The 24,166-nt window shown below is 42.9% G+C and overlaps 15 protein-coding genes across 15 annotated transcripts; 8 read left to right on the forward strand and 7 right to left on the reverse strand.

The window, feature by feature from the left end:
- Window positions 1–482: 482 nt before the first annotated feature.
- On the forward strand, window positions 483–1,748 carry NEMIN01_0431 (26S proteasome regulatory subunit T5; the record flags this gene model as incomplete). The annotated part of the gene is made up of 1 exon (XM_051476373.1): window positions 483–1,748. The coding sequence occupies one exon, from the start codon at window positions 483–485 to the stop codon at window positions 1,746–1,748; it is 1,266 nt and encodes a 421-aa protein (XP_051332333.1).
- A 431-nt stretch (window positions 1,749–2,179) lies between these two features.
- NEMIN01_0432 (uncharacterized protein) lies at window positions 2,180–2,593 on the reverse strand (the record flags this gene model as incomplete). The annotated part of the gene is made up of 1 exon (XM_051476374.1): window positions 2,180–2,593. One exon carries the CDS (start codon window positions 2,591–2,593, stop codon window positions 2,180–2,182), a length of 414 nt encoding a protein of 137 aa, XP_051332334.1.
- A 17-nt stretch (window positions 2,594–2,610) lies between these two features.
- On the forward strand, window positions 2,611–3,237 carry NEMIN01_0433 (uncharacterized protein; the record flags this gene model as incomplete). Its single annotated transcript, XM_051476375.1, has 1 exon — window positions 2,611–3,237. The coding sequence occupies one exon, from the start codon at window positions 2,611–2,613 to the stop codon at window positions 3,235–3,237; it is 627 nt and encodes a 208-aa protein (XP_051332335.1).
- A 782-nt stretch (window positions 3,238–4,019) lies between these two features.
- NEMIN01_0434 (uncharacterized protein) lies at window positions 4,020–6,536 on the forward strand (the record flags this gene model as incomplete). The annotated part of the gene is made up of 1 exon (XM_051476376.1): window positions 4,020–6,536. The coding sequence occupies one exon, from the start codon at window positions 4,020–4,022 to the stop codon at window positions 6,534–6,536; it is 2,517 nt and encodes an 838-aa protein (XP_051332336.1).
- A 366-nt stretch (window positions 6,537–6,902) lies between these two features.
- On the reverse strand, window positions 6,903–8,216 carry NEMIN01_0435 (uncharacterized protein; the record flags this gene model as incomplete). The annotated part of the gene is made up of 1 exon (XM_051476377.1): window positions 6,903–8,216. The coding sequence occupies one exon, from the start codon at window positions 8,214–8,216 to the stop codon at window positions 6,903–6,905; it is 1,314 nt and encodes a 437-aa protein (XP_051332337.1).
- Window positions 8,217–8,494: 278 nt separating this feature from the next.
- On the forward strand, window positions 8,495–9,502 carry NEMIN01_0436 (uncharacterized protein; the record flags this gene model as incomplete). The annotated part of the gene is made up of 1 exon (XM_051476378.1): window positions 8,495–9,502. One exon carries the CDS (start codon window positions 8,495–8,497, stop codon window positions 9,500–9,502), a length of 1,008 nt encoding a protein of 335 aa, XP_051332338.1.
- Window positions 9,503–10,635: 1,133 nt separating this feature from the next.
- On the reverse strand, window positions 10,636–11,982 carry NEMIN01_0437 (uncharacterized protein; the record flags this gene model as incomplete). Its single annotated transcript, XM_051476379.1, has 1 exon — window positions 10,636–11,982. One exon carries the CDS (start codon window positions 11,980–11,982, stop codon window positions 10,636–10,638), a length of 1,347 nt encoding a protein of 448 aa, XP_051332339.1.
- Window positions 11,983–12,440: 458 nt separating this feature from the next.
- On the reverse strand, window positions 12,441–13,466 carry NEMIN01_0438 (uncharacterized protein; the record flags this gene model as incomplete). The annotated part of the gene is made up of 1 exon (XM_051476380.1): window positions 12,441–13,466. The coding sequence occupies one exon, from the start codon at window positions 13,464–13,466 to the stop codon at window positions 12,441–12,443; it is 1,026 nt and encodes a 341-aa protein (XP_051332340.1).
- A 196-nt stretch (window positions 13,467–13,662) lies between these two features.
- On the reverse strand, window positions 13,663–17,769 carry NEMIN01_0439 (DNA-directed RNA polymerase III subunit RPC1; the record flags this gene model as incomplete). The annotated part of the gene is made up of 1 exon (XM_051476381.1): window positions 13,663–17,769. The coding sequence occupies one exon, from the start codon at window positions 17,767–17,769 to the stop codon at window positions 13,663–13,665; it is 4,107 nt and encodes a 1,368-aa protein (XP_051332341.1).
- Window positions 17,770–17,839: 70 nt separating this feature from the next.
- NEMIN01_0440 (uncharacterized protein) lies at window positions 17,840–18,637 on the forward strand (the record flags this gene model as incomplete). The annotated part of the gene is made up of 1 exon (XM_051476382.1): window positions 17,840–18,637. One exon carries the CDS (start codon window positions 17,840–17,842, stop codon window positions 18,635–18,637), a length of 798 nt encoding a protein of 265 aa, XP_051332342.1.
- A 319-nt stretch (window positions 18,638–18,956) lies between these two features.
- NEMIN01_0441 (dCMP deaminase) lies at window positions 18,957–19,763 on the reverse strand (the record flags this gene model as incomplete). The annotated part of the gene is made up of 1 exon (XM_051476383.1): window positions 18,957–19,763. The coding sequence occupies one exon, from the start codon at window positions 19,761–19,763 to the stop codon at window positions 18,957–18,959; it is 807 nt and encodes a 268-aa protein (XP_051332343.1).
- Window positions 19,764–19,780: 17 nt separating this feature from the next.
- On the forward strand, window positions 19,781–20,539 carry NEMIN01_0442 (GPN-loop GTPase; the record flags this gene model as incomplete). The annotated part of the gene is made up of 1 exon (XM_051476384.1): window positions 19,781–20,539. The coding sequence occupies one exon, from the start codon at window positions 19,781–19,783 to the stop codon at window positions 20,537–20,539; it is 759 nt and encodes a 252-aa protein (XP_051332344.1).
- A 118-nt stretch (window positions 20,540–20,657) lies between these two features.
- On the reverse strand, window positions 20,658–21,272 carry NEMIN01_0443 (U3 small nucleolar RNA-associated protein 6; the record flags this gene model as incomplete). Its single annotated transcript, XM_051476385.1, has 1 exon — window positions 20,658–21,272. The coding sequence occupies one exon, from the start codon at window positions 21,270–21,272 to the stop codon at window positions 20,658–20,660; it is 615 nt and encodes a 204-aa protein (XP_051332345.1).
- Window positions 21,273–21,337: 65 nt separating this feature from the next.
- NEMIN01_0444 (uncharacterized protein) lies at window positions 21,338–23,032 on the forward strand (the record flags this gene model as incomplete). Its single annotated transcript, XM_051476386.1, has 1 exon — window positions 21,338–23,032. The coding sequence occupies one exon, from the start codon at window positions 21,338–21,340 to the stop codon at window positions 23,030–23,032; it is 1,695 nt and encodes a 564-aa protein (XP_051332346.1).
- A 194-nt stretch (window positions 23,033–23,226) lies between these two features.
- Window positions 23,227–23,922, forward strand: NEMIN01_0445 (protein farnesyltransferase/geranylgeranyltransferase type-1 subunit alpha; the record flags this gene model as incomplete). The annotated part of the gene is made up of 1 exon (XM_051476387.1): window positions 23,227–23,922. One exon carries the CDS (start codon window positions 23,227–23,229, stop codon window positions 23,920–23,922), a length of 696 nt encoding a protein of 231 aa, XP_051332347.1.
- Window positions 23,923–24,166: the final 244 nt, after the last annotated feature.

Consider the following 24,166-nt stretch of genomic DNA (forward strand, 5'->3'; position numbering starts at 1 on the left):
TATCATCTTATAATCACTACTACTTCTATCTAATTATTACTATCCATTACCCTTATCATTGTTACTACTACTTCTCTCTTAGTCTAACTATCATTTTCACTGTTACTCTTACAGTCATTTGCCATATTACAATCACTCCTATATATTTTCTGCAATGAAAAGTAATTTAGTGATGAACAGCTGGATACCCAGAGGATGAGCGAAGACAAAAATAAAAACAGCTAGAAGAATGGAATATGCGAATTAAGAGAGCAAACAGATGAAGAAGCAGCCAGCAGCAGCACTGCAGCAGAGGACTCTCGGCGAACAATACCGCTAAAAAATGACCAGAGCGGGATTCGAACCCGCGCCTCCGAAGAGACCAGAGCCTTAATCTGGCGCCTTAGACCACTCGGCCATCTGATCACACTCTGCATACGCACACACTCTACCCTCCCGTCTGCGCATATTAAACTATAAATAAATATTTGTTTCTGTATATTATGGAAGACGATGCACTAAAAGCGCTCCAAGAGTCGCATCCAGAAATATTCAGCGAATCAGCGGACCAGATAAGAGCAAAGGCGCAGATGATAGACAACGAAGTAAGAATGCTGAAAAGCCACATAACCTCCATTACATACGACTACGAGGCGAAGAAAGAGAAGATACAGGAGAACGTCCAGAAGATAGAGCTGAACAAACAGCTGCCTTTCCTCGTTGGGAATGTTGTGGAAATACTGGACCTTGATGCAGCTGCTCCATCAGAGGGCTCCAATGTGGACGAAACAATCAGCAAGAAGGGCCTGTGTGCTGTCGTTAAAACGTCAAACAGAGTAACCACTTTTCTTCCCTTTGTGGGCCTGGTGCCTGCTGAGGATCTGAAGCCCGGGGATCTTGTGGCTCTTCACAAAGAAACAAACATTGTTTTTGAAAAGCTGGAAGACGACTTCGATGTGAGAGTCAAAGCCATGGAGCTTGACGAGAAACCGACAGACTCGTACGAAGACATTGGAGGCCTGGAAAGACAGATGGAAGAGCTGTACGAGGGAGTGATTCTATCGATCACCCATCCAGAGAAGTTCAAGAGACTGAACATCACCCCGCCCAAGGGCATTCTGATGTATGGCCCGCCGGGAACGGGCAAGACCCTTATGGCAAGGGCGTGTGCTGCTAAGACAGGTGCTACTTTCCTTAAGCTGGCAGGCCCGCAGCTTGTGCAGATGTACATTGGTGATGGAGCCAAGTTAGTTCGTGATGCATTTGCGCTGGCGCGAGCTAAGTCTCCTGCCATCATATTTATAGATGAAATAGATGCAATAGGAACCAAGCGAAGTGACTCAGACAGCACGGGAGACAGAGAGGTGCAGCGCACAATGCTGGAGCTTCTGAACCAGTTGGATGGATTCTCAGGCACTCCGAATATAAAGGTAATAGCTGCGACGAATAGAGTCGATATTCTAGATCCAGCGCTGCTCAGATCAGGGCGGTTTGACAGAAAGATCGAGTTCCCTCTGCCAAACAAGGAAGGAAGAAAGAGAATTCTGCAGATACACTCGCGAAAGATGGCAATGGACCCGAATGTCAACCACGAAGAGCTCGCTCGGTCTATTGAGGGATTCAATGGAGCACAGTGCAAGGCCGTGTGTGTGGAGGCAGGAATGATAGCTCTTAGGGCGGGACGCAACATGATAACGCAGAACGACCTGATAGACGGTGTGCAGGAGATCCTATCCACGAAGAAGGCAAATTTGCACTACTTCTCGTGATCCCAGAATAAACTGTAAAATTCCTGTTTGATTTTCTACTTTACTTCCATACTAACTCCCGCGTCTCTTTTAGCTGCTAGCCAATGGTTTTGTTTTTTCTTCTGCTGTTCTACAGATAAATGCATATTTATCTTCTTTATCTGTGATAGCTGGTTTTTTTTAGATTGACACTTTCTACATAAATAAAAGGTGTAGCTGCATGTACACTTTTTTAACTAAATTCTATCTTTGCTTCATAAAAATAAAAAGTGGTAAACTATTTTTATTGGACACTTTGCTCTTCTGAGCTCGGGGCATTTTCTTTCACTTCTTATTCACTGGGTGTGCTTCAGATGTATTTAGTACGGGAATTTCTGTGAATGATAGAGTATATGTTATAGAGTAAGAGACTGACCAGTAAGCTAGCTGCAGATTAGATAAAAAGTGTTGTTTTATTTTCTATGCGACATCTTCTGTCTTTTGTTCTTTCCAAGCCTTTGTTTTTTTCCTTTTTTCTTATCGTCTTTTTTGAACTTCTTGTTCTTTCTTTCCCCTTCTGGAACCAGCGCCATTGCTGATTTTATCTTTTCCTCCACCTGGTCTTTCTTTCTTCTTTCCTGTCTTGACGGCTTCTTGAAGCTTACCTTCTGGGGCTTTCTTGACTCAACTAAGTTCTCTTCTATGTCCCTCATTTCCTTCTTAGACTTGACTCTTTTCCCCGGGTGGATGACCAGCGGAATGTGTGCCCCCTTGAGCGTTGCAAGAATATTCACTACTTGCATGGTGGACTCTACGAACGCCTTCTCTCTTTGTATGTCTTCCTCAACGGGCACTGTCTCTACGTGCGTTATTCCAGAATATAGCATGAAAATTTTTTCATTCAATGGACAAAAGAACACTCGGCGGAAAGAAAAAACTTGTTTTTGAGCCCAAGCTGCCCACAGCTCCGCTTGAAATACAGGCGGCCCCGGAGACCAAAGAGAAGAAGAGCGAGGAGAGAAGAAAAGAGGTCAAAACAAGAGAAAGGCCGAGCCAGCACAGAATGCCAGATCAGCCCGCTACTCTGATCGGGGGAACAAAAGAAGCGCCGTCTTTTGTGTTTAACCCGAAAAGCATCGAGGAAATAACAACAGAGGATCTGATGAAGGTAGAGAACTCGCCCATTACAGTAGACAAGATAGCAGAGAAGATAAAAAGCAGAGAAGTGGAGAGCATTTCCATTAAGTCATTTGCGAATCAGAAGATACTCCTGCAAATCCCAAAAATACTGGCAGAAGAAGGACAGAGATACATAAAAGGAAAAATCATAGTAAAAAACGAGGAAATGCATCTTTCGCTCGTAGGAAGACTCATAGAGAAAGACGCCCCAAAAGAGTTTCTGTTTAGAATAACGCCGGTAGAGACAGGAATGCCTCAGGAAGCGTATAAAATCAACGAAGCATCGGACTCTTTGTCGAGGATAGGAGAGGTAAAAAACAAGTTCATAGCATCTATTGTAAGAAACAGCTAGCTGTTGTATATATTTATTACATGCATAATCTGCTACAGAGCCAGAAGCATTCGCAATAAAGTGTATTATTCAATCCATAGGACTTCTGCAGAAGTTTTCTGTTCATCTTGTTTTTATGTGCTAATAGGAGTAGTACTATTTTGAATGTTGTATTTTCATTGGACATATTTTTATTTATTATTTGCCAATGATTGATGTGCTATGTGATCTGGTACCAATCACACATTTACACTATTTGATAGATTTGACGGTTTGCAACGTTTATGATCTATATGAGATGATCTCGCATATGCCAGCTAAGAATTAGGCTAATCATTAGAGCTTTTCACTGCTGTATGTCTCACAGAAAGCGCCAGTATGATTAGAGCCTGTATATCTAACAGTAGTTAGGCAAATATGCTTGGTTTTTGTGCTGGCAGGTGGTCTGTTAGATGCGCCTATTGCACACACAGGCTGCTGTTCTATCTGTTTTTAAGCACAGAGAGTGCAATTCATCTTCTCTATACTAGGCCAGTAAGTTTTCGGCTGGTTATGGATTATTGTCCAATGCGCTCTCTTTTTCCTGTGATTGGTTCTTCAGTTATAAAAAACTGATTGGTGTTTTATATTTATTGGTGATTAAATGATGTAAATAACTGATTAATTACGCAAATAACAAAACTAATGGATGTAATAAGCCACCAACGGAGAAAACCCCTGCATAATAAACTATAAATAAAGAGCAGAATAAACCAGATATGAAGAGAGTTCAAACATTAGCATTACTACTTTGTTCGGCTTACATGGCACTCGTGTCATCGACAGTCCAAGTAAATAGTGAAGTTAAAGAGGTACCAGACACAGTCGTACAAGAAGTCAACAAACTTGATGAAACAAACAAAGAAATAAGAGCAGAGTATCTTGCAGTAAGAGACAAAGGATTTACCATAAAGGACGATCTGATCAAGAAAGCAGAGAAACTGGTTGATGACTCTGTCGATCTGATCAGCAAGAATCCCGACTCTGTCAAAAGCAAGGCAAAGGTCGCCAAGGACAGCAGCACGCTGCAGAGCTGGAGAAAGAGCCTTGCGGAGTGCTTCAAGGACCAGGAAGTCTACGAAAAGTTCATGATCGACTCAAGCAAAAGTCTTTTGGAGATGAAGAACACACAGGTCACTGACTGGCCAGAAATCAGCAAAAACCTACAAGAAGCCGAGGGAAGTTGGTTCAACTTCTTTGGGGGCGCAACACCATCGACAGCAGCAAAAGATAACAAAGAATACACAGAAAAATACAACAACTTTATCAGCCAAGTCGTGAAGATGCTGGCCACCAGAAACTTGAATTCTATAAAAGGATCAGGCCTGGGAAATCTGGAAAGCTTTTTAAAGAAGTTTGAGAAGCACATCATCACCTCTCCTGAAAAAGAAGACCAGAAGAAGCAAATGTACAGAGACCTCATGGCCGCCTGCATTCTCAGAGAAAAGATAAAACAGCTCAAGGAGTACATCTATCCAAATGCAAACGACAAAGAGTTCAAGTACTTCAGTTTCCTCCTGGACACATCTGACGTGCAGAGACATCTAATGAGCAACGCCATCGACCTAGAACGCGAAGTGTACAATGCCAACGAAATAACAAAGCCTCTGGCTGGAGTTTTCAACAAGGCATTCCTGAACGTTGCTAACGATGACTACGAGCTTATTGGAGAACTAGCAAAAGAAAATATTTCTGACAAAGACGTGGAAGCCATTATAAGTAAAAGATATGATGTAATTATTGGCATGATTGAGAAGTACAACAAGGAGGAGATAATCCACACAGACGCTCTCCCCAACCACTGGAAAACCAAAATGGAAGAGCTTAAGAACTACAACATAAAACTGCTAAAAAACATCATCATGACCATCAAAGTGCCAACTGTTACTTCTGCAATTACTGACGATCTAGACAAATGTTCTGCAGTAGGTGATGGTGAGCACGCATTGAACATGTCTGATAAGAAGGTAACAGCTGACGCTGTGAGCACCTGGTTTGGTTTTACTAGCCCTGCCCAGGGAGTGCCCAATGCTATGCTGAACATGATAATAAGCGGAACCAAGTCGGTGATAAACATCCCTTACACTCTAGGAAAAAAGTTTATAACTTTATTCAGCACTAAAGAGTGGAACAAGGTCTTATTGAAGGACGTGCAGGCAGAAGACAACATTAGAAAGGACGCCCTCCACAAACAGGGAGTCATTCTGGAGAACATTGAAAGCACGCTGAACTTCCTTCCAGCAGATCTGATAGAGGCATCTAAGGCTGAGCAGCTGCAGAATCTTACTAACGAAATAAAGTACCTAGCAAGCAAGTCCAGATCGCTAATCTACATGGTCAAAATGCAAACTATGAAGAAAAACATAAACCCACCAGTTCCTAGCGTTTCCTATGTAAATGTAGCTCTTAGCTTCATAAAGGAAATGGCAGCTTCAAAGCTCGGCGAATACAAGGCACTGAACGTATCATCGTACAAGAAGATAGAAAAAGTGAGCTACATGGCATTCATTGCACGACAGAAGCAGACAGAGCTAGTGCTGAACTACATGAAGCAGCTGGTTGCTGAGTACAACCAAGCCTCAAAGAAAATCGCAGTCTTGGTAACAGAGAAGCAGATGCAGGAGCAGAACGCGATTGCAGAACAGCTGGCTAGCGTGAATGTTGCAGCTGATCTAAAGCCAGGAAGATCTCTGACCCTTAGCAAAGCACTGAACGCAAACATGCGAAACGCAATAGACGTGATTGTTCTGGAGCTGGAAAAAACACAGGCTATTAATAACAGAGCTTGTTTCTGTGCAACACAGAAGAACATTCTTCTCTTTGACCACGCAATTCAGCTACTGGATATATACACTTCAGAGAAAGCAGAGAGCGCAAAGGCTAGCATGGAGAAGTACAAAAAGCACGGAATCCAGGACAAGATTGCACAAATGATCAAGGACGAAGCAAGCAACGAAAAGTCAAAGCTGGCTGCATTCAGAACTGAGAACATCATTGTCAACATTGGAGTGAAAGTGCCCATGATGCTATCTGAGGCTTTCGGAGTAAAGACTCAGCTGCAGGCAGAAGAAGCTCTACTCGGAGGAAGCTCTGATGAGGTCCCTGGTCTAAATTCTACCTCTACAGTAGTAGCAAAGGGCGAAGAGAAGAAAGGAATGAAATTTAACTACAGAAAAGCAATCGTGTGCGGTGCAATTGTTCTGGTTGTCTGTGCTATCATTGGTCTCGGAGTCTTATATTACTTTAAAAGGATAAAGCAAAAAGACAGCTTATTAGAATAAATAAAATCTGTTGTATCAATTTTTCGTATTTCATTTCATTTCTCTATGGTTCTGTCATAGGGGCTGTCATGCCGCCACTAAATAAATTTATATGTACGCTATTTTAATTTTATTAGACAGCCAAGAGCTAGAATTATGAAAGAAAAGTGTACAGCTCTGGTGTGTGTACGCTATTTTTACCTATATTGCGCATTTTGATAGGCTGCACAGATAAAAAGGCGTCCCTGTAAAGACACTGGACACTTTTGCTCCTTTTCTCCTTAAGTTCAGACAGTCTGCAGTAGCCAATATATTTCTAGTAGCTGCAGTAGGGGAGTAATAAGTAGGGGTGTAATTTATAAAAGCTCGTTATCCATTTCATTCTGTTTATTCATTTGTTTTAAACTGCGAAACGCGCAGAAGCATTTCTGTTCTTCTTCTGATAAAGTCGTCCTCCTGTCCCGTGCTGAAGCTCATAGGCGAAGACTCCGGGCCTGTGACCAGCTCAACTGTAAGGCTTCCTTTGACAATCATCTGCGGCCCTCCCGTGCTTTCTTCTAAGACTATCCCCGAGATGCTTCTGTTCATATCTTCAATGGACTTCCATTTCTCCACTAAAACGCTTGCATCAACCTCCTTTGGATACGCGCTTGCTCTCCCTGCCATCTCCTGCAGGTACTTGCCCTCAAAGTACTTTGCGTTTATCTTTTGGTACCTTCTCTTCACCAGGTCGTTTAATATGCCCATTGAAGTGTCGTACTCGTACTGCAGCTTAGACCTGATGGCGTCCACCTCCTGTTCAAACCCATCAATCTCCTCCTCCACAGCGCTCACTGAGCTCTTGGCTCTTCTCAGAACAAGCTCCATTTCTTCGTTTTCCTGTATTCTGTTTCTCAGCTCGTCGCATGCTTCAATGTACGATATCATCTTGTGGTTGTGGTGGGAGGGAACGCCCGAAGCTGTGCCTCCTATCCTGCATTGCGTGCACACGGGCGCGCTGCAGTCTATGCAGAAATAGTCTACAACTACTGTCTTGTGGTCTCTGCAGTGCAAGAATCTCTTTTTCCCCACCTGGTTGAAATAGTACCGAGAGTGTCTCTGTGTAAACTCGTTGCTGTGGAAGTAGTTATCGCATGCATCACAGAAAGCCGCTCTCTCAGCCAAACAGAACGACGTTGCGGTGTTTGAGTTGCAGTACTCGCACGCATCGTTGTTTTTGCTTTTATCCTCCAGCTTTTTATCGTACGTAAAACTGACCTCAGCGAGAATAAGCACTCTGCTGGCGTCAGGAACGACGTAGCTGTACGATGAGAGGGACTGCGACTTCTTGTGCAAGCTTATCACACACTCAATGGCCTCGGAGTTCTCGCTGATTATAAACGAGTCGTACCCGTGGGGCGTCTTGCAGTTCATAGCGTACTCTTCTGAGGTGAACAGCGATGTTCCAACGGCTATCTGGCAGTACAGCACTTTGTGCTTCATCTGTTCTGTGTCAATGGGCACGCCTATCAGCGGGGTGATAGTTGGGCCGCTGCTTGCCTGCACTGGCGGCTTTATGAAGGCGTGGATCATTTTTTGGTTTTTGTATTTCTTGAGGAACTGCAGCCTGTCCATCTGCGAGGTGTCTGTCACTTTTATTTCATCGACCACAAGAGTCATTGAGTTAAGCAGGAACCGTAGTTTGTATTCAATGTCGTCCATCCTAAACAAAAATATTAATAATAAAATTATTTACAAATTAATACAGAGATATGTTAATTAATGAATAGGCGCAAATTAAGAAGCAGGTGCTAGAGCACGCATAAAGTGCAAAAATACAACACAGGCTGCCCTTTGTAGGATGCAATGGGCTTATGGGGCAGTGTGCTCCTATAAACAGCGGCAGCAGTTTTGTAGTACTTGCTCTTCTATTTGCTCTCCTAAGGGGCTGGCCATTTGTATTAATAAACCAATTTAATGGAAAATTAAAAAAGTGCTAAATGAGCCGAATATTATCTGGAAAGAAGCAGGACGGCGTAGAGTACAAAATTAGCATGCGCAAGCTGCAGATGCAGGCAGAAACCTTCTTTTCGTTCCTTCTTCTTTCCATATATAGAGCCCGTGAAAACAGCGCAATAGAAAGCGAAGCTTCCTATATCTTGAATATGCTGTCGTTCACTGATATATTCCACATCTTCAACCCAAAAAAGCAGAAGACTCTATCGTTTAACTTCTCAGAGTCGCAGACGTCTGCTGCGCCGTCAAAGAAAACAAAAACCAACATACTTCAGGCAGTGGCAGTGTCAAATTACATAAAAAAGAGACTGAGAGCCAGTCTAGCCAGAGAAGGGGCGCTGCACGAGTTCATTCTGAGCAGGATAGAAAAAGAAGACATTTGCAACGCAGAAAAAACAAGAAACCTGGAAAAGCACCGCAGCGAGCTGATTAAAATATTCAACAGAGAAGTGCTTGATGCATTTGATGAAATAAAAAACTCAAACGTCATAGAGGAAATAGTTGAAAACATAACAACAGAGTTCTTCAGGAAACAGAGCTCTGCCGGATCGCTTCTAAGCAGCGACAGGCACTCTGTCTCTAGCAAAACACTCTCAAGCGGTTCTAAAAGATCACCCAGCAGAACACAAACAGCCACTTCTCTTCATACCAGCCCCATAAATAAGACAAAAGAATGCTCAAAAAATAGAACGGAAAAAGCAGCAGAGAATAAGACTGCAAATGCAAGCCACTATGTTTCTGAGTGCAACAACAACAGCCTGTCTTCCTACCAAGATCTGTACTTCGAGATGAAAGAGAGTGCTGAAAATGAATTTATTTTGAAAACACTTCTCTCCTCTGCACAGGAAGATGCCTTCAGTGACTCAGTTATTTTCTACGTTCTTGTCATTGCTGCCGTTTTTCTTTTTTTAATACTTGTGGGCATATGCGTTGTAATTGCCATCCTTCTGTTAAGAGCGCCCAGCCCCACAAAACACTGCAACTGCAGCTGAGTGCTAGAAACACACCTATCCTGTGCTTTTCTTAGGGTGTATTTCAGAGGATCAGAGATGGATAATAGCAGCCAGCACTGCATTTGTCTTTTTCTGTAGATTGCAGTGCTATGCAGCACACATAAGATTGAAGAAATCTTTGTTAGGTTTAAGAGCCAGATAAAAGAAAACTAAAATGTGTCAAACTAACAATTAAATAGACATTAAGTGATCGATCAGAAAATATTATATATAGCATTTTAAAATTAAATTCAAAAAAAACTCAAAATAAGGGACAGTAAGATAGAAGAACTCGATAGATTTTCACTAGATGAAGAAGATGCGTATGTAGTTGAAACAGCAGATGATAAAGAAACAGATTCAGACGATGGGATAATCTGGATGAAAAAAAGTAGAGATAATAAAGAAAACGAGGAAAGATGCAAAGAGAGCGAGATATCTGACCCATCGACCTACGTTCCGTCTAACTTCACTAAATCAGAGAAAATAAAGCCAAAAGAGAGAGAAAAAGATCTTGGTTGGGCTGTATTAGCCATACCCTTGATAGCTCTAGCGACTGTTACGATATTCTTTTTCTTTACAAGAAAAAGCAGCACTTTGTTGCTATCAAGCAGCCACAGCGCAACCACACGGTTTAAGAGCTAGCTTGTGGCAGCAGATTGCCAATGTGTGTTATAGAAGTGATCAATAATAAATATCGGAATATTAACAGCACTTGTTCTAAACAGTTGTGATGAGTAGCAGTGCATCTACTGTGTATCTTGCACAGTGTGTACTTCAAAATAGCGTGGCTTAGTATCGAATAAATTAGTGTTCTTTTATTTATGCGCAACAGATTATAATTTCATTAAAAACTCTACACAGCAATATGTGTAGACATTTATTTGCAAAACAAAAAAAGAAATCTCAAGGGTAAGAAACATCCTAAGCTCAAGATTGTTCTGTTTACTCTGATGCAATAGCATTCATCTATTAGCACTGATTTCAGATAAAAATGTATCAGCTATTGTTTGCCTGATTGGATTAAAGTACGAAAGAGTAGAAGGCTGCAATATAAGAATTTATTTCTGATATTTATATTTAACACAGTATGTAAGATGCATAGTTTAGTTTTCGCCTATTCGCGCTCTGTGCTAATATGAAAGGGCTGCGATGTTTCTGGTGCATATGGGGAATGCCTTTTTAACCAGCTGAGGGTCTCCGTAGCTTATAAACTCTATTGCAGTTATAGTAGACATGAATATGGGGCTGATGAGAGACCCGACCATAAACAGCACCAGGAAAATCAGAGACATCACTCCATAGTCAGCAGAAGTTTTAAGAGTCGTCAGATCCCTCATGTAGATGTCTGCGACTTTCATTACTCCTGCGCCCACCAGCAAGTTGAATGCTAGGATGAAGGTGAACATCGAGATTGAGCATATCTTGCGGTAGAACCCAAAGTTTGTGTTGATGATGTGGTCTGCTGCCCTCTTCATGGACGTAACGTAGTTAGTTCCGTAGAGCGAGTTGTAGACTATGCAGTAGTTGTTCAGCTGTTCTATCACCACGTCCAGAAGCATAAGGATAATCGATGCAATGAAGAGCACAATCAGAACAAGAATGCTTCTATCTCTGCTTCTCTGTTCTCTATTGAATGCGTTTTCGCTCAGCTGTCTGAGCACAAAGATGACTGCAGATAGAAGAGCAGCTATGAAGATCGTGCCTGTTGAAAGCACCATCCTTTTTAGCCCCACTCCCATGGCACTTCTATGGTACTCTTTCTTGTTCACCTTGTTAAGCATGTACTGGTGCGTCATCTTTGCATAGAGCGTAGACACAGCCCACAGGAAAGAAAAAACGATGAAGGAAAGGTTAAACACCGTGTATATACACTTCACAAGGACAGTGACATCGTAGTAAGAGGAGTTTCTGTGTGCCAATACATCGTTTAGGAATATAAACCCAAACGTAGCGGCATGAAGAACACAGATAAGAACAGCACAGCTAACATAGCACAGCGAGTAGCACATGATGTTAGACAGAATAATCTCACAGGACATCTTGATAAAATACTTCACCGCCTCTATGTCTTCAATGACTTTGTAGAATATGGTGACAGACAGCACAAAGATTAGCAGCTGAGATATAAAGCTAAGTAAATATCCGGCTGTGAGAGACACATACATGCCGTACCCCAGCAAAGAGAAGAGCAGGGCAAAGTTAAAGTATATCATAGGCTTAGTTATAACTCTGAACAGAAGCAGCGAAACTATTGGTGTAAAATATGAAGCCAGTATTGCAAATGCCCCGAAGATGAAATTTTTCTGCTCAACTTGTCCAATGGACGGGGCGAGGCCTATGAGATCTTTGTAAGAGTAGGAAAAAGTAATCGAGAGAAAGATAGCAATGTTCACCAGGCCTATGAAGGCTGCTGGCACGTCTGTGAACTTATATTTTGTCTGTATTGCGGAAATGTATTCTTTTGGTTGGCTATTCATTTGAAATTTTTATTTTTATTTGCATTTATAGTTTTATGCTGTTTATGGATTTTACAAGAAGGTGATTGGTTAATAAAGCGCAAAGGAGAAAAAAACAGAAAATTACTGCAAATTACAATAAAACAGAGAATAAATTGTTATCTAAGTCTGACCATCAGAATGGCTGAAAGACAAAGATAGCTCTTATCGCCAATTAAGAAGATCCTTTATTTTCATAGCAACCAGGCTCAGAGTCACTGAAGCATGCAAAGACAAGCTCTAAAAGAGAGTAACAAATCACATAGCATCATACTCTACTGCAGCCCAGGCGCATAGTCTCTATTACAGCTCTAAAATGCATCCACTCCATTCCTTTAAAGCCAACAAGCAGATTATAAAGACATGCACAGTGTGTGAGACTATCTGGTAATTTATTGTATAGTTCCCCAATCAATCAATAAAGAAAATATTTTATTATTCTAGTACTTAATTGTTATCTCTATATTGAACATATCGATTACGTTAAGAAAAGAGTCATACAGCAGACAGATCGCGCCAGAAAGACCGACTAGACACACGGTTATCCCTATAACAGCAATAACCCGAGAAAACTCTTCAGTTGACTCGTCAAATATCCCGCTTTCGTGCAGGGCGTTATTGCTCCACCCTGTGATGTACGAATATATGTCTTTAAGGTACTTTATGCAGACCATGATGTACGTGAGCAGCAGAACAGCGTAGATTATCGTTGACTTTGGAGGCGTGTAGAACGCGATGTTAGAAATGTTGTAGTCGTAGAGCGCATAGAATATCTGTATAGTCGCTATGTTCATGATGAATATGAGAATGTGCATTGGCCCGGTGAAGTCGCTTTCGATCTCCAGCTTGCTGCTTAGCACGCCCAGATAGCTGAGCTTGCCAAGGAAGAACCAAAGAACAGTCTTAAATATAAGGAACAGTATGCACATAATCCCGTACGACAAAAAGTCATACGATGGGTCAAAGTCCACGCCCTTGGGAAAAGCCTTGGATCCTCCGTTTGACACAAGGAGAATCTGGTCCAGCATTGCAGAGTACAGGAAAGGCCCAACGAGGTAGACGGGAATGTAGTATACAAAGAGAACAAAAAGAGCGTGCATGTCGTAGTACACCTTGTTCCATATTTTCAGCGTGCTTGTATACAGCTGCTCGGAGACAGGAGGAGCATTCACGTAGTGCGGGTCTCTGGATATGTTGTTGTAGTTTTCCATGAAGTCTCTGGGGATCACGGGTCTTTCGCTGATGTATTGCTGCACTGCATCGTGGTAGTTTGGGGGAGGAATATACCCCGCAGGCTCGGGAAGGAGCACAGCTTCATCGTAGGGGGGCGGGGCATGGCCCCGTTCGTTTACAGCTTCAGTCTCTGCGTATCCATCTGTACTCTGCTGGCTTGTGCCCTGCCAGCTTGGCCCTGGCTCGTTTATATTTTGCTGTGTTTCTTCTATCTCTTCTAGTCCATCCACCATAGAAGAGCAGCTTAGGCGAGCTATATATCCAACAGATTGCAATTTTAATTTCCAAAAAAAGATAGATTGATATTGGCATAAAAGACCGTGCACAAGAAAAGCACAACCATTCAGGTTCTCCTGCAGCTAGGCAATAGAGATGGGCATTACAAGATGCATAGTATTATTTTTATTATCGGTAAAATGTATAATCTTCTCAGTCCTTTTTGGGCTGATTATCCTCGCAGTCAAATAAAATTTTAAATGATCCTGTTCCTATGGGTATTCTCTGCCCGCTGATGATGCACTCGCTCACGCCGTCTATCTTGTCTTCGTATCCTGAGTACCCAGCGGTGAAGAGATGCTCTCCCGTCTGTTCAAAACTGGCCAGTGTGAGCACGCTTGATCCTCCCATCTTCTGCAGCCCAAACCTTGTCATCCCGCATATCTCCCCTGTAAAACACATCACATCAGCCAGCAGGCCAATGTGCCTCACATCGACTGATATTCCGTGTCTTCCTATGGTGTACTGTATCTCTTTGACTATCGACTCCCTTGCTGCCTCTATTCCTAGCGTGCGGTATGTTTCGTATATGTTATTAGTGCGTGTCGCATTTGGGTCCACGCCTTCAATTCCCAGCACCTCTTGCAGTCCCACGCCCTCAGCGACTATTTCATCATTTGCTGATATAACTCTTGTCACTGTCGATATCCCCTTCAGCTTCGTTTTCATCAGTTTGTCTATCTCAGAGGGCAGAGGCTTCTCGAGAGGCGTCTCCCAGTAGTAGCTCCCGTTTCTCTTTACTCCTCCAATTGCCTTTATCTCGCTGTCTAAGCTGTGTCTTGCTATCTGTCTCTCTGGTATCGCAAATACTGCAGAGATTTTGTTTATTGAAACAGACTCAGCTACATCCCCAATGACCACAGGCTGTATCCTAGCAGCAAGGGTGTTCTCGTGTCCTGGCACTGCTGCTATTTTTATAAGCGGTGTGCTAATGCTTGTGCTTGCATTGATTATCTCCTTAAGACGAGGAACTCCCAGGGTGATGCTGGCTCCAGAGGTACCTGCCAAGTGGAAAGTCTTCAGCGTCATCTGCGTCCCTGGCTCTCCTATGCTCTGTGCGGCTAGTGCGCCCACTGCAGTCCCGTACTCTATCTGCGCCTTGAGTGTTTGGAACAGCATTTTGCTAATGAACAGCTGCTTTACCACGGCACTGTCTGTTTTACCGCACAGGAAGGCATTTATTATACCTACTAGGTGTGAGTTATTGTGTCTAAATAGCAGATACCCAACGGCCTTATTTACAAGATCCCACAGAGTTTCTTTGACTGCGCCCAGAGCAGAGTCATACACAGACGGCCATATCGATACAATGGCTCTGTGTATAAGAATGATCGAAGGGTGGCAGTCTTTGATTATCTTGCCAATGCCTTCAGTGCTATCCACGCTGCTACTTCTACCAGTGGCACTATTTTCTGTGTCTTGTGCACTATATATTTCTGCTATACGGCTAGCCCATGTATGCGCTGCCGGCATATCTGTTAGCAGTGTTCCTTTCTGCAGCAGCACAGGGTCCAGCCCATCGTCACCAAACTGCATCTGAATGATCTGCTTCCCTCTTCGCACTGTTCCATCGTATGCTACGTGCACGCCTTCTAGCACCTTCATTAGCCTTCTCTGCATATATCCAGTCTCAGCTGTTTTAACTGCCGTATCAACAAGTCCCTCTCTTCCACTGACTGCATGGAAGAAAAACTCAGTGGGCCCAAGACCCGAGCAGAACGAAGAGCGCACAAACCCGCGGGCTGCGTGTCTGTTATTACTGTTACTGCTACTATTGATAATTTTGCCATTATTACTAATGTTGTTAATAATGCTTCTATTTTCATTGCTGCTGCTATTATTGCTGTTATTACTGCTGCTATTAGTAAAATTAATATTTGTGCTAAAGTGAGGAAGTGTTCTATCGCCAAAGTCCAGTGAAATTCTTTTGCCCCCTACCACCTGCTGTCCCACACAGGCAACCATCTGCGATACGTTGATCAAACTCCCCTTGCTACCGCAGTCCTGCATGATGACTGGGCTGTTGTCGTGCGGTAGGTGGGCAATGCAGTGCTTCCCTGCATCTTCTCTGGCCCTTGATAGCACCGACATAGCTTTGTCTTCGCTCTCTGCCAGAGAAGAGGCTTCTTTTTCGCAAGATTCTACAGCCTGTGTAATAAGTTCTTGCAGATCAGGCCCAGCCAGAACGTCATCTAACCCTATGCTGAACCCAGCCTCGCCAAGGTACCTCGCACAGAGCCTCGCCACGGCGTCTAGAGCACGCACCACAACCTCTGGCCCGCCCTCTCTCAGCTCGTGATGGAATATGCTCCCCTCTTCAGCGCCAACGACCTTCTTGTCTGCTCTGCCAAAAAGTATCTCGCCATTGCGCATGACAAATAGCCCTTCCGTGTGCGACGCATGGTCGCCTGCAGGCCCAGCCCGTCGTGTGCGCACTTCCACAGAAATAGAAAGCCCCATGGTCGCGCTGAGAAGAGTCTTGCCCGTATATAGTACACTGGGCCGTAGAATAGTTGGCTTGGAGTTAATGCGCAGAGAATTGGGCAGGGCGTACATTATAAACTGTCCAAACTGTTTCTTCGTTAGAAATACTGACTTTCTGGTCAGGAGATAGCTTCCCGTTATGAAGTCCTGTGTAGCTGCAACGAGAGGCTGTCCGTTCCTGGGCACTGCCAGGTTTCTTCTTACGCCCATGAGCTCAAGGGCCTCCACCCTGGCCTCCACGGTCTGCGGCAGATGTATGTTCATTTCATCTCCATCAAAATCCGCGTTGTACGGTGAGCACACACACTCATTGAAACGAAGAGTGCGCCCAGGGAGCACCTTCACTTTGTGCGCCATTATGCTGAGTCTGTGGAGAGAAGGCTGTCTGTTAAATAGAACAACGTCTGAGTCTTGCAGGTGTCTTTCGAGGATGTCTCCCTCTTCTAAACATATGCAGTTATTTTTATCGCCTTCACTGCTGCTATTATTTTCCACTAAATTTCTGCTGATTTTTACATCTGCACCTCCTCTGAGGAAGATACGCCTTTCTCCTTTTTTCTTGAGCAGGTAGTTAGCCCCTGGGTACGTGTTGCATCCGTTGTTAGCCAGTGCCTGCATCTTTACTGCGTTATTCACCGTTACAGGTATGGGCACTGTGAGGGTTTTTGCCATTTCCACGGGTATTCCCACCTGTTCTACGCTGAGGTTTGGGTCTGGCGAGATGACAGTTCTTCCCGAGAACTCCACTCTCTTTCCCGAGAGATTTCCTCTGAACCTCCCATGCTTTCCCTTCAGTCTCTGCACTAAACTTCGTATTTTGGCTGCATCTGGGCGGGCGTCTGAGCTGATCAGCTGTGCGCACTGTGACTGCAGCAGGTCCCAGTTCTCAGAGAGCGAGTGCAAAGGCGTGCCCTTCTCTATTTCTTCCCGTATCAGCTGCGAGGTGTACGATATTTCACTCAGCTTTATCGTAAGATCATCTTCATTAGACGATGCATCGAGAGAGAGCACACTGGGCCGTATTGTCGCAGGCGGCACAGGCAGACAGGTTATCATAAGGGCTGTGGGGCAGCACGACATCCCCAGAAGAATTTTTGCATCGTCTGATATGTTTCTAAGTATTTCTCTTGCGAGCACAGGTGATATGTACTCATCGGGCGTGTTCTGCACCCATGGGCCAATTTCTGCGTTATCTGCGATTGATGATGCGTAGTACGTCTTTTCCACTTCTTTCTGCTGATCGTGCTTTTTAAGCCTGTGCACGCGGTGAAAAAACTTAAATCCTGTTTTTCGGACTATTCCGTTGATGCTGAAGCAAACAGAACACTCAACTGTTTTTTTGCACTCGTCCATTACTTTTTTAATCACTCTTTGCTCGAGGGTTCTGGAGCCTTTCCTTGCCCGCAGCTTCAGAAGCAGCTGCGCTTTTATTTCGTCTGGTAGAAGAAGAGATGAACACTGCTTGCAGACACTTTGCAGCACTTTGTGCGTGTTCTTCAGCAGGCCCGGGTGGAAGACAGGGAGGGGCAGATCGATGTGCCCAAAGTGTCCCACACACTCAGCCATTTTATCGCCACACGTGCTGCACACGCTGTCCTTTGTGCTTGGGCCCAGACGAAGGTCAAGAGGACCTGTGCTCGCTGGAGACTTTCCCTCTTCTCCGTATAAGTCTCTGGACGTAACAGAAAGAACGGACATTCCGCGTATCTCTGTTTCTTTTAGGATCTCAAACTTTATTCTGGATATTTCTCGGGGTATGTACTCTTTGCTTCCCATAATTATATATTTTATTTTTGCATTTTATTATAACCGAAAACTCTTTAAAAACGCGTGCAATAAATATTTTATGCAAGTGTTCTACAAGTTTCGGTCGGAAAGAGACTTCAGCAAGATAGAGACAGACAGGCCAGCCATGCCCCTGTGGGAGCTCAAGGCAGAAATAGCATCAAAGCGGTACTTAACTCTGCATGACTACCATCTAATCTTCTATGTTGACAACGAAAAGACTCCCATCACAGATAACTATGCTACAATTTACACAAACACAAACATAGTAATAGAGAGAGTGCCCAACCACATAAACGCAGGGTATAAGGAGGCGCTGGAAAAAATGAAAAAACAGCCAGAAGAGCAGGCCAAGCAGCCAGAGGAAGCCACAAGTATCTCCATGCAGAGCACCCAGGGGGCAAAGGTGCCTCCCTCATCGTACATATGCTTCAGGTGCGGACAAAAAGGCCACTTCATCCAGATGTGCCCAACGAACAACAATAAGCAATATGATGCCATGCGAATCAAGAAAGCAACAGGCATTCCCAAGACATTCTTGGTGCCTGTGGAAGAGTCATCACCCACATCCGTGCTTCTCAATGAAGAGGGCAAGTTTGTCAGGGCGCAGCCGCAGATAAAGGAGTTCTCAAAGAGGTTCAAGCCCATGGGAGAGCGGTCTAAGACACCAAGTGAGTTTCTGTGTCCCCAGTGCAACAGTATGATCGTTGATGCAGTCAAGCTCAAGTGCAAGCACACAGTTTGCGAGTACTGTGTGTCAAATAGATGCCCTGTCTGCAATAAGAAGTCATCAGGTGTGACGATCGATAGCAAAATGAGAAAGAAGATAGAAAACTTCCTGGAGAACAGCAAGCTGTAGAAGGGTAGCGGGCCAGTGCACACTATCTAATATTTAGATGGGTATAATAAATGTAAATCAGAATGATATTTGTCGTTTAGTCTCTGTTGTAATGAGCTTCATCTGATTGCGAGCTGTTGGTCTAACTCTGCACAATCATTCTATCTAAATTACCTCAGCCTGTTTTTATGCTATAAATATATCTAAATAGAATATTCTATCTATTTGAGTAAGAGAGTAGGATAATTAAAAATATACATAAATAAAAAGATAAACATTTGCAAACTCTTCCAGCAATGCTATTCCTCTCTTGTAATCAACTATAGCCCCCTTCTATTTTTTATTCATCCAATTTGCACACCTCAACATTGTTCATGATGAATAGTTTTTTCACTTCTTCGTCTTCTGTATACTCGTGCAAATAGTACACTTTAGATATCTTCAGCTGGACTATCTTCCTGGAGCACAGTCTGCACGGATAAACCGTTGTGTAGAGCTCTGACCCGTTTATTTCGCTTGCATTTCTCTCCAAAAAAGCGCTCTCTTCTGCGTGTATGCAAAAACAGTCTGATAGCTCTTTTCCTCTGTGTGTGTTGTTATTGCACCTAACACACCCTCCATCCGCACAGTTTACACTGCCCACCGATGTTCCGTTGTATCCTATGCACAGCACTCTGCTGTTCTTTACAATAACTGCCCCCACCTTTCTTTTCATGCAGTTGGATCTTGTTGATGCGATTTGTGCTATGCTCATGAAGTATTCCTGCCAGGTCGGCCGAGACTTTATTTTGAATATTTTTTCTGTTTCGTGCTCTTGGATTTCCAGCAGATTTGTTTTGTTCAAAAATAAGTGTCTTATGGCCATTATCTTTTTTGAATAGCTGTTGAATCTTTTTGCGTCTATTGTCTCGTTCTCTTCAAGCACAGGATGCACAATTATGAGCACGGTAAAGGGCCGGATGTGGAACTCGTCCCAGCTGAGCGGATCTTCCAGATGGATAGCCAGATCTTTCTTCCATCCTTCGTTATCCATTATGTCCAGGAGCATCCCTTTTTTGTATATCTTCTGCTCGGATCCTTTTCCCACCAGGCACTTAAGCACTTTTTCCGCTGCTTTGTCTGAAATAGAAGTAACACAAAATAGCATTGCAAAAATTTTATAGAATGGGATGTGCTCTTTTTGTCATTGGCCCAGCGGGGTCTGGAAAGACAACTCTAACACACATGCTGAAAGACCACTATAGCGCACAGAAAAGGAAAGTAACGCTGGTTAACCTGGACCCAGCACAGGCGCTGGACGACTTGGAGTTTGCAGTGGACATCAGAAACCACATAGAAATAACGGAAATCATGGAGGAGGCAGACTTTGGCCCGAACGGCGGGCTCATGGCGGGCATAGAAGCCATCTCAGACAACTTGGACATAATGGAAATACCAGAGGAAGACGACTCTTTTCTTATTTTTGATTGCCCCGGACAGATTGAGCTCTACATACACTCAGATTCGGTGCAGAAAATAGTCGCAGAGATAAGCAAAAATAACAGCGTTATGATCGTGTACGCGCTTGATGCCACACACACCATGGACATAACTAGATTTGTGTCAGCCTCTATTTCAGCAACGATTGCCATGGGAAAGTTTGAAGTGCCGCACATAAATGTGTTCACAAAGTGCGATCTGGTGGATGAAGAGCAGCTAGATGAGTTTATATACGATATGGACATTGAAGGCGTCGCAGAAAATCTGCCTGCCAGCAGTGAAAAAGAGAAAAAGTTTAACTATGCACTGACAACAATTATTCGAGACCAGGGCCTGCTTGGGTTTGTGCCTCTTAACTACAAGAAGAATAACTCTCTGGATGCTCTTGCGTACCAGATAGACACGTGTCTACAGTACTTTGACACACAACTGCCAGAAGAATGAACAAAATAGAATAAATATTAGTGTGATTATAGCCTCTTGATATTGTAGCGAGGTAAGGACAATAAATGATTTTAATACTCTATGGGGTAATTTATTGTGTGATACATCTAACAATCAATCATTGCTCTGCTGATGATGTAATAGTTTGTCTTTTTAATATCTCTATGATCTTTTCAGAGTCTGCCTCAGGGTATTCCTCCTCGAGTTTTATAAATGCATTGATTATTTCTTCTTTGTTTTTCAGCACTCTCAGAGATCTTTGCAGCAGTATCCTTGACGACTCTATTTCTCCTATGCTCCTCAGAGAAGACGCAGACAGGATCCAGGCCTTGGGCTCTCCTGTGAGCTTTTTTGGCAGACTCAGAGATAGCTCTTTTATTTTTATCTCGTCATTTATCGAGATAAAGTACTCCAGATGCGAGATGTACAGCTCCTTCTCGTGCGGAAAGGAGAACTGTGCTCTTCTGTAGATGCTGTTTATTCTTGTCTGTATATACCCCTTTCTGTGCTTTTCTTTTTTCACTCTTTTGTTGTATATGCGCTGCAGCTTGACCTCGTACTCAATGTACAGGAGGAACACAGATAGTCTTGGGCGCACTGAGAGTATTTCTTCAAACTCTTTTCTTTTTTTGACTATGGACTCAAGCTCCTGCGGCTTGAATATTTTCCTGTCCTTGTAGTAATTCAGCTCGGCAGCCATGTACTCTAGCTCATTTACCACCGTCTGCGCCATAATAAAATTTTATTCTGTCCATTTAATTAAAAAATGAAAACTTTTATTTACGAGCTCTGTTTGTTATGAAAGACACTGAAGATATCCTGGAAGAATTCAACATAAACGCGGAGGAGGTAGAGAAAAAAGAAAGCGACAAGGTGGACTGCAAGAAGCAGAAAAAAGATCCATACTGTCTGGTGGAGGAGGCCTTAAACGGGCTTGATGTTGAGGATTTAGATACCGCCCGGATGGTTTTGACTAACTCGCTGAACGAGTCGATGATGGAGAGGGAGCGGCTGATAAGGAATAACTTTACTACGTACATCAAGTGCAGAAAAGTGCTGGAGAGAATGCAGAACACAAAGAAAGAAGCAGATGTCTCGGGCTACTTTGAAATAGAGGCTGTAAAAGCGCTCGAGCTCACGATAAACCCGATTCTTGTGGAGAATAAGGAAATACACAGGAAACAGCAGCAAAGAGACTTTATTCTAAACAACAGCCTGCTGTTCAACGCAGAGTCTATACTGAGCGACTATCTAAAGATCAACGACTTTGACTCGTTTCTCACAGACTATAAGCTGGTGAAGAAAGAGGCAGAAAGGTTCGAAAACTCGAAGTTTGTTTCCTATCTTTTTTCAAAAACCATTCCCATTCTGGCAAAGTTTAAAATAGAAATAGTGCGAAGGATCGAGACGTGCAAGAGCATACCAGAGTCTCTCCACTACTTCAAAATATACATGCAGGTGGACCCGGAGAGCTACAACAGAGCGTTTGCCACTTTGCTGACCATTGCAAAAACAGAAATAGGAGCAAAGAGAGTTGCCATGCACAAAACAGCGCTCAACCATCTAAAAAACATAAAAGAGTTCGCAGAAGACCAGACAGAAACACTTATACACATGGTAGACTCGATGAAGGCTGTGGATCTGGTCTGTTCACAGGAAAAGAAAATGAATGATTTTTTAGTAAATGCAATAGAAGCCTATGCAACCAGTCTGAAAAAAGAGCTTTTGGAGTTCTTGAAGGAGAAAAAAAACGAGAACATTGCAGATGAAAAGATACCAATGAAGCAGAGAGTGTTTTTAGTCAGCGAAATAGTAGACGGCATAGAGAGCATTGCAGACAAGGTAAGACTGGAGGGGATAGATGACATATTGGAAATAAGTGAAATAAACAGTGTGTTCTCAGCCCTGATCAAAATACTTTGGAGAGAAGCAGACGTTGGAGGAGTAGATGAGATGTATACGCTAATAAACAGCTCAAGGAGCATGTATGGGATAAGAAGACACCTTTCCAGCCAGATAAAAGAGTTTCTTGTTAAGATAATCAGTAGAGCTGAAAGCGCAGGCTCCACAAAGCTTTCGCATCTTGTAAGAGAGCTGTCGAAGGTAACCGTTGAAATACTTCCAAAAGTAGAAAACTTTCTTGGGCCGGATGAGAGAGGAGAAATAGAGAATAGAACAGCAGAGCTGAAAGAAAAAATAAAAATAGTTGGAAAAGAAGAGCTCAAATGCAGAATGTTGCAGGCTCTGTGCGATGAAGAGCTTCTCATGGCTGTTTTAAGAGTAAAAGTGATATTTATGGAGAACTATCTGAAAAACACAGAGATAGAGAATAAGATAATAAGCGAGGCTCTGGCAGATATAAAGCTAAACAGTGATGTAAGTAAATATGTACTGAGAAAATATCTCCCTGAAAAAACAGTGCTTGGTGTTTTAGAGCAGACTGTTATGAACTACACAAAGTGCAAGAAACAGTTTTCAGCACTAATCGACTGAACAGCCGAGAAAAGGAAGTGGGTTGGAGAGCACTGAATACATCAGATAGATATACTGAGAAATCAGATGGTTGAATAATTTATAAAAATAAAAGCGTATGTAGAATACTATTGATATTTTATATTTTCACTTTTACTCGACTGTATTATTGTTTTCAAAAGACGTAGTGGTTTATTTTTATTCTAAAAATATTTATGAACAAAATGAAGCAAGAAGACCCAATAAGCATAAACCTAGCGACAGAGTACAAACACCTGCTGAAAAAACACGCAGAAAACATGCTGGCAAAAGAGTATTCAAAAGACGCCTTAGACGTGATCACTTCTATTATCTACCACAACCCCTCAAACTACTCCATTTGGGTTGATAGAAGAGCCATACTTAGAAATCTACCAGATTCTGCTTACACGCTAGAAGATGAGCTTGTGTGGATAAAAAAACAGGCAGTTGAAAATCAGAAAAACTACCAGGTTTGGCACCACTTTAAATTCGTGCTGAAAAGCACAGGACATGAGATATCAACGGATTTGGACATTTTGGAGATAGCAAAGAAAGAGCCAAAGAACATTCACTTCTGGGGCGCATTCATTCAGTGCTACAGAGACAGAAAAAGTGCTCTTGAATACACAGGATACTTCATAGAAGAAGATGTAAGGAACAACTCCGCATACTCCATAAGATACACAGTTGTGATGGAAATGGCAAAAAATAGAGAAATAGAAATGGAGGAAGAAAAAGCCTTCCTTCTGCGCCTTCCCATTCTGAAACAAAACCCTGCGTACTGGAACTATGCGGGTGCGCTGGACCGAGCATATCCTGAGCACCAAATACTCAAGTCATGCGAGCTTGCTCTTCAGTCCAAAGAAGTCCCTAAGTACTATGAAGACTAGCTATGAAAACATAAAAAATAAATGCAATTTAAAGTTCATCAAAACAGGAAGTAAAGAAAACAATAGAACAGCACAGCAACAGATATAATACTGGCGATGGCAGTTTATAGAGAGCCTTCTCTTCTGTGCTATGGATCCAAAGTGTATTTATTTTTTAAATAGTGTCTAGTTTATTCACTGCAAAGAGCTTTACATTTGTGTTTTTAAAGCCTTAGCAAGACAATCCTTATCAAAGACAGGAGTT

Source organism: Nematocida minor, assembly GCF_024244105.1.
Source record: "Nematocida minor strain JUm1510 chromosome Unknown 7922, whole genome shotgun sequence".
Taxonomy (NCBI): Eukaryota; Fungi; Microsporidia; genus Nematocida; species Nematocida minor.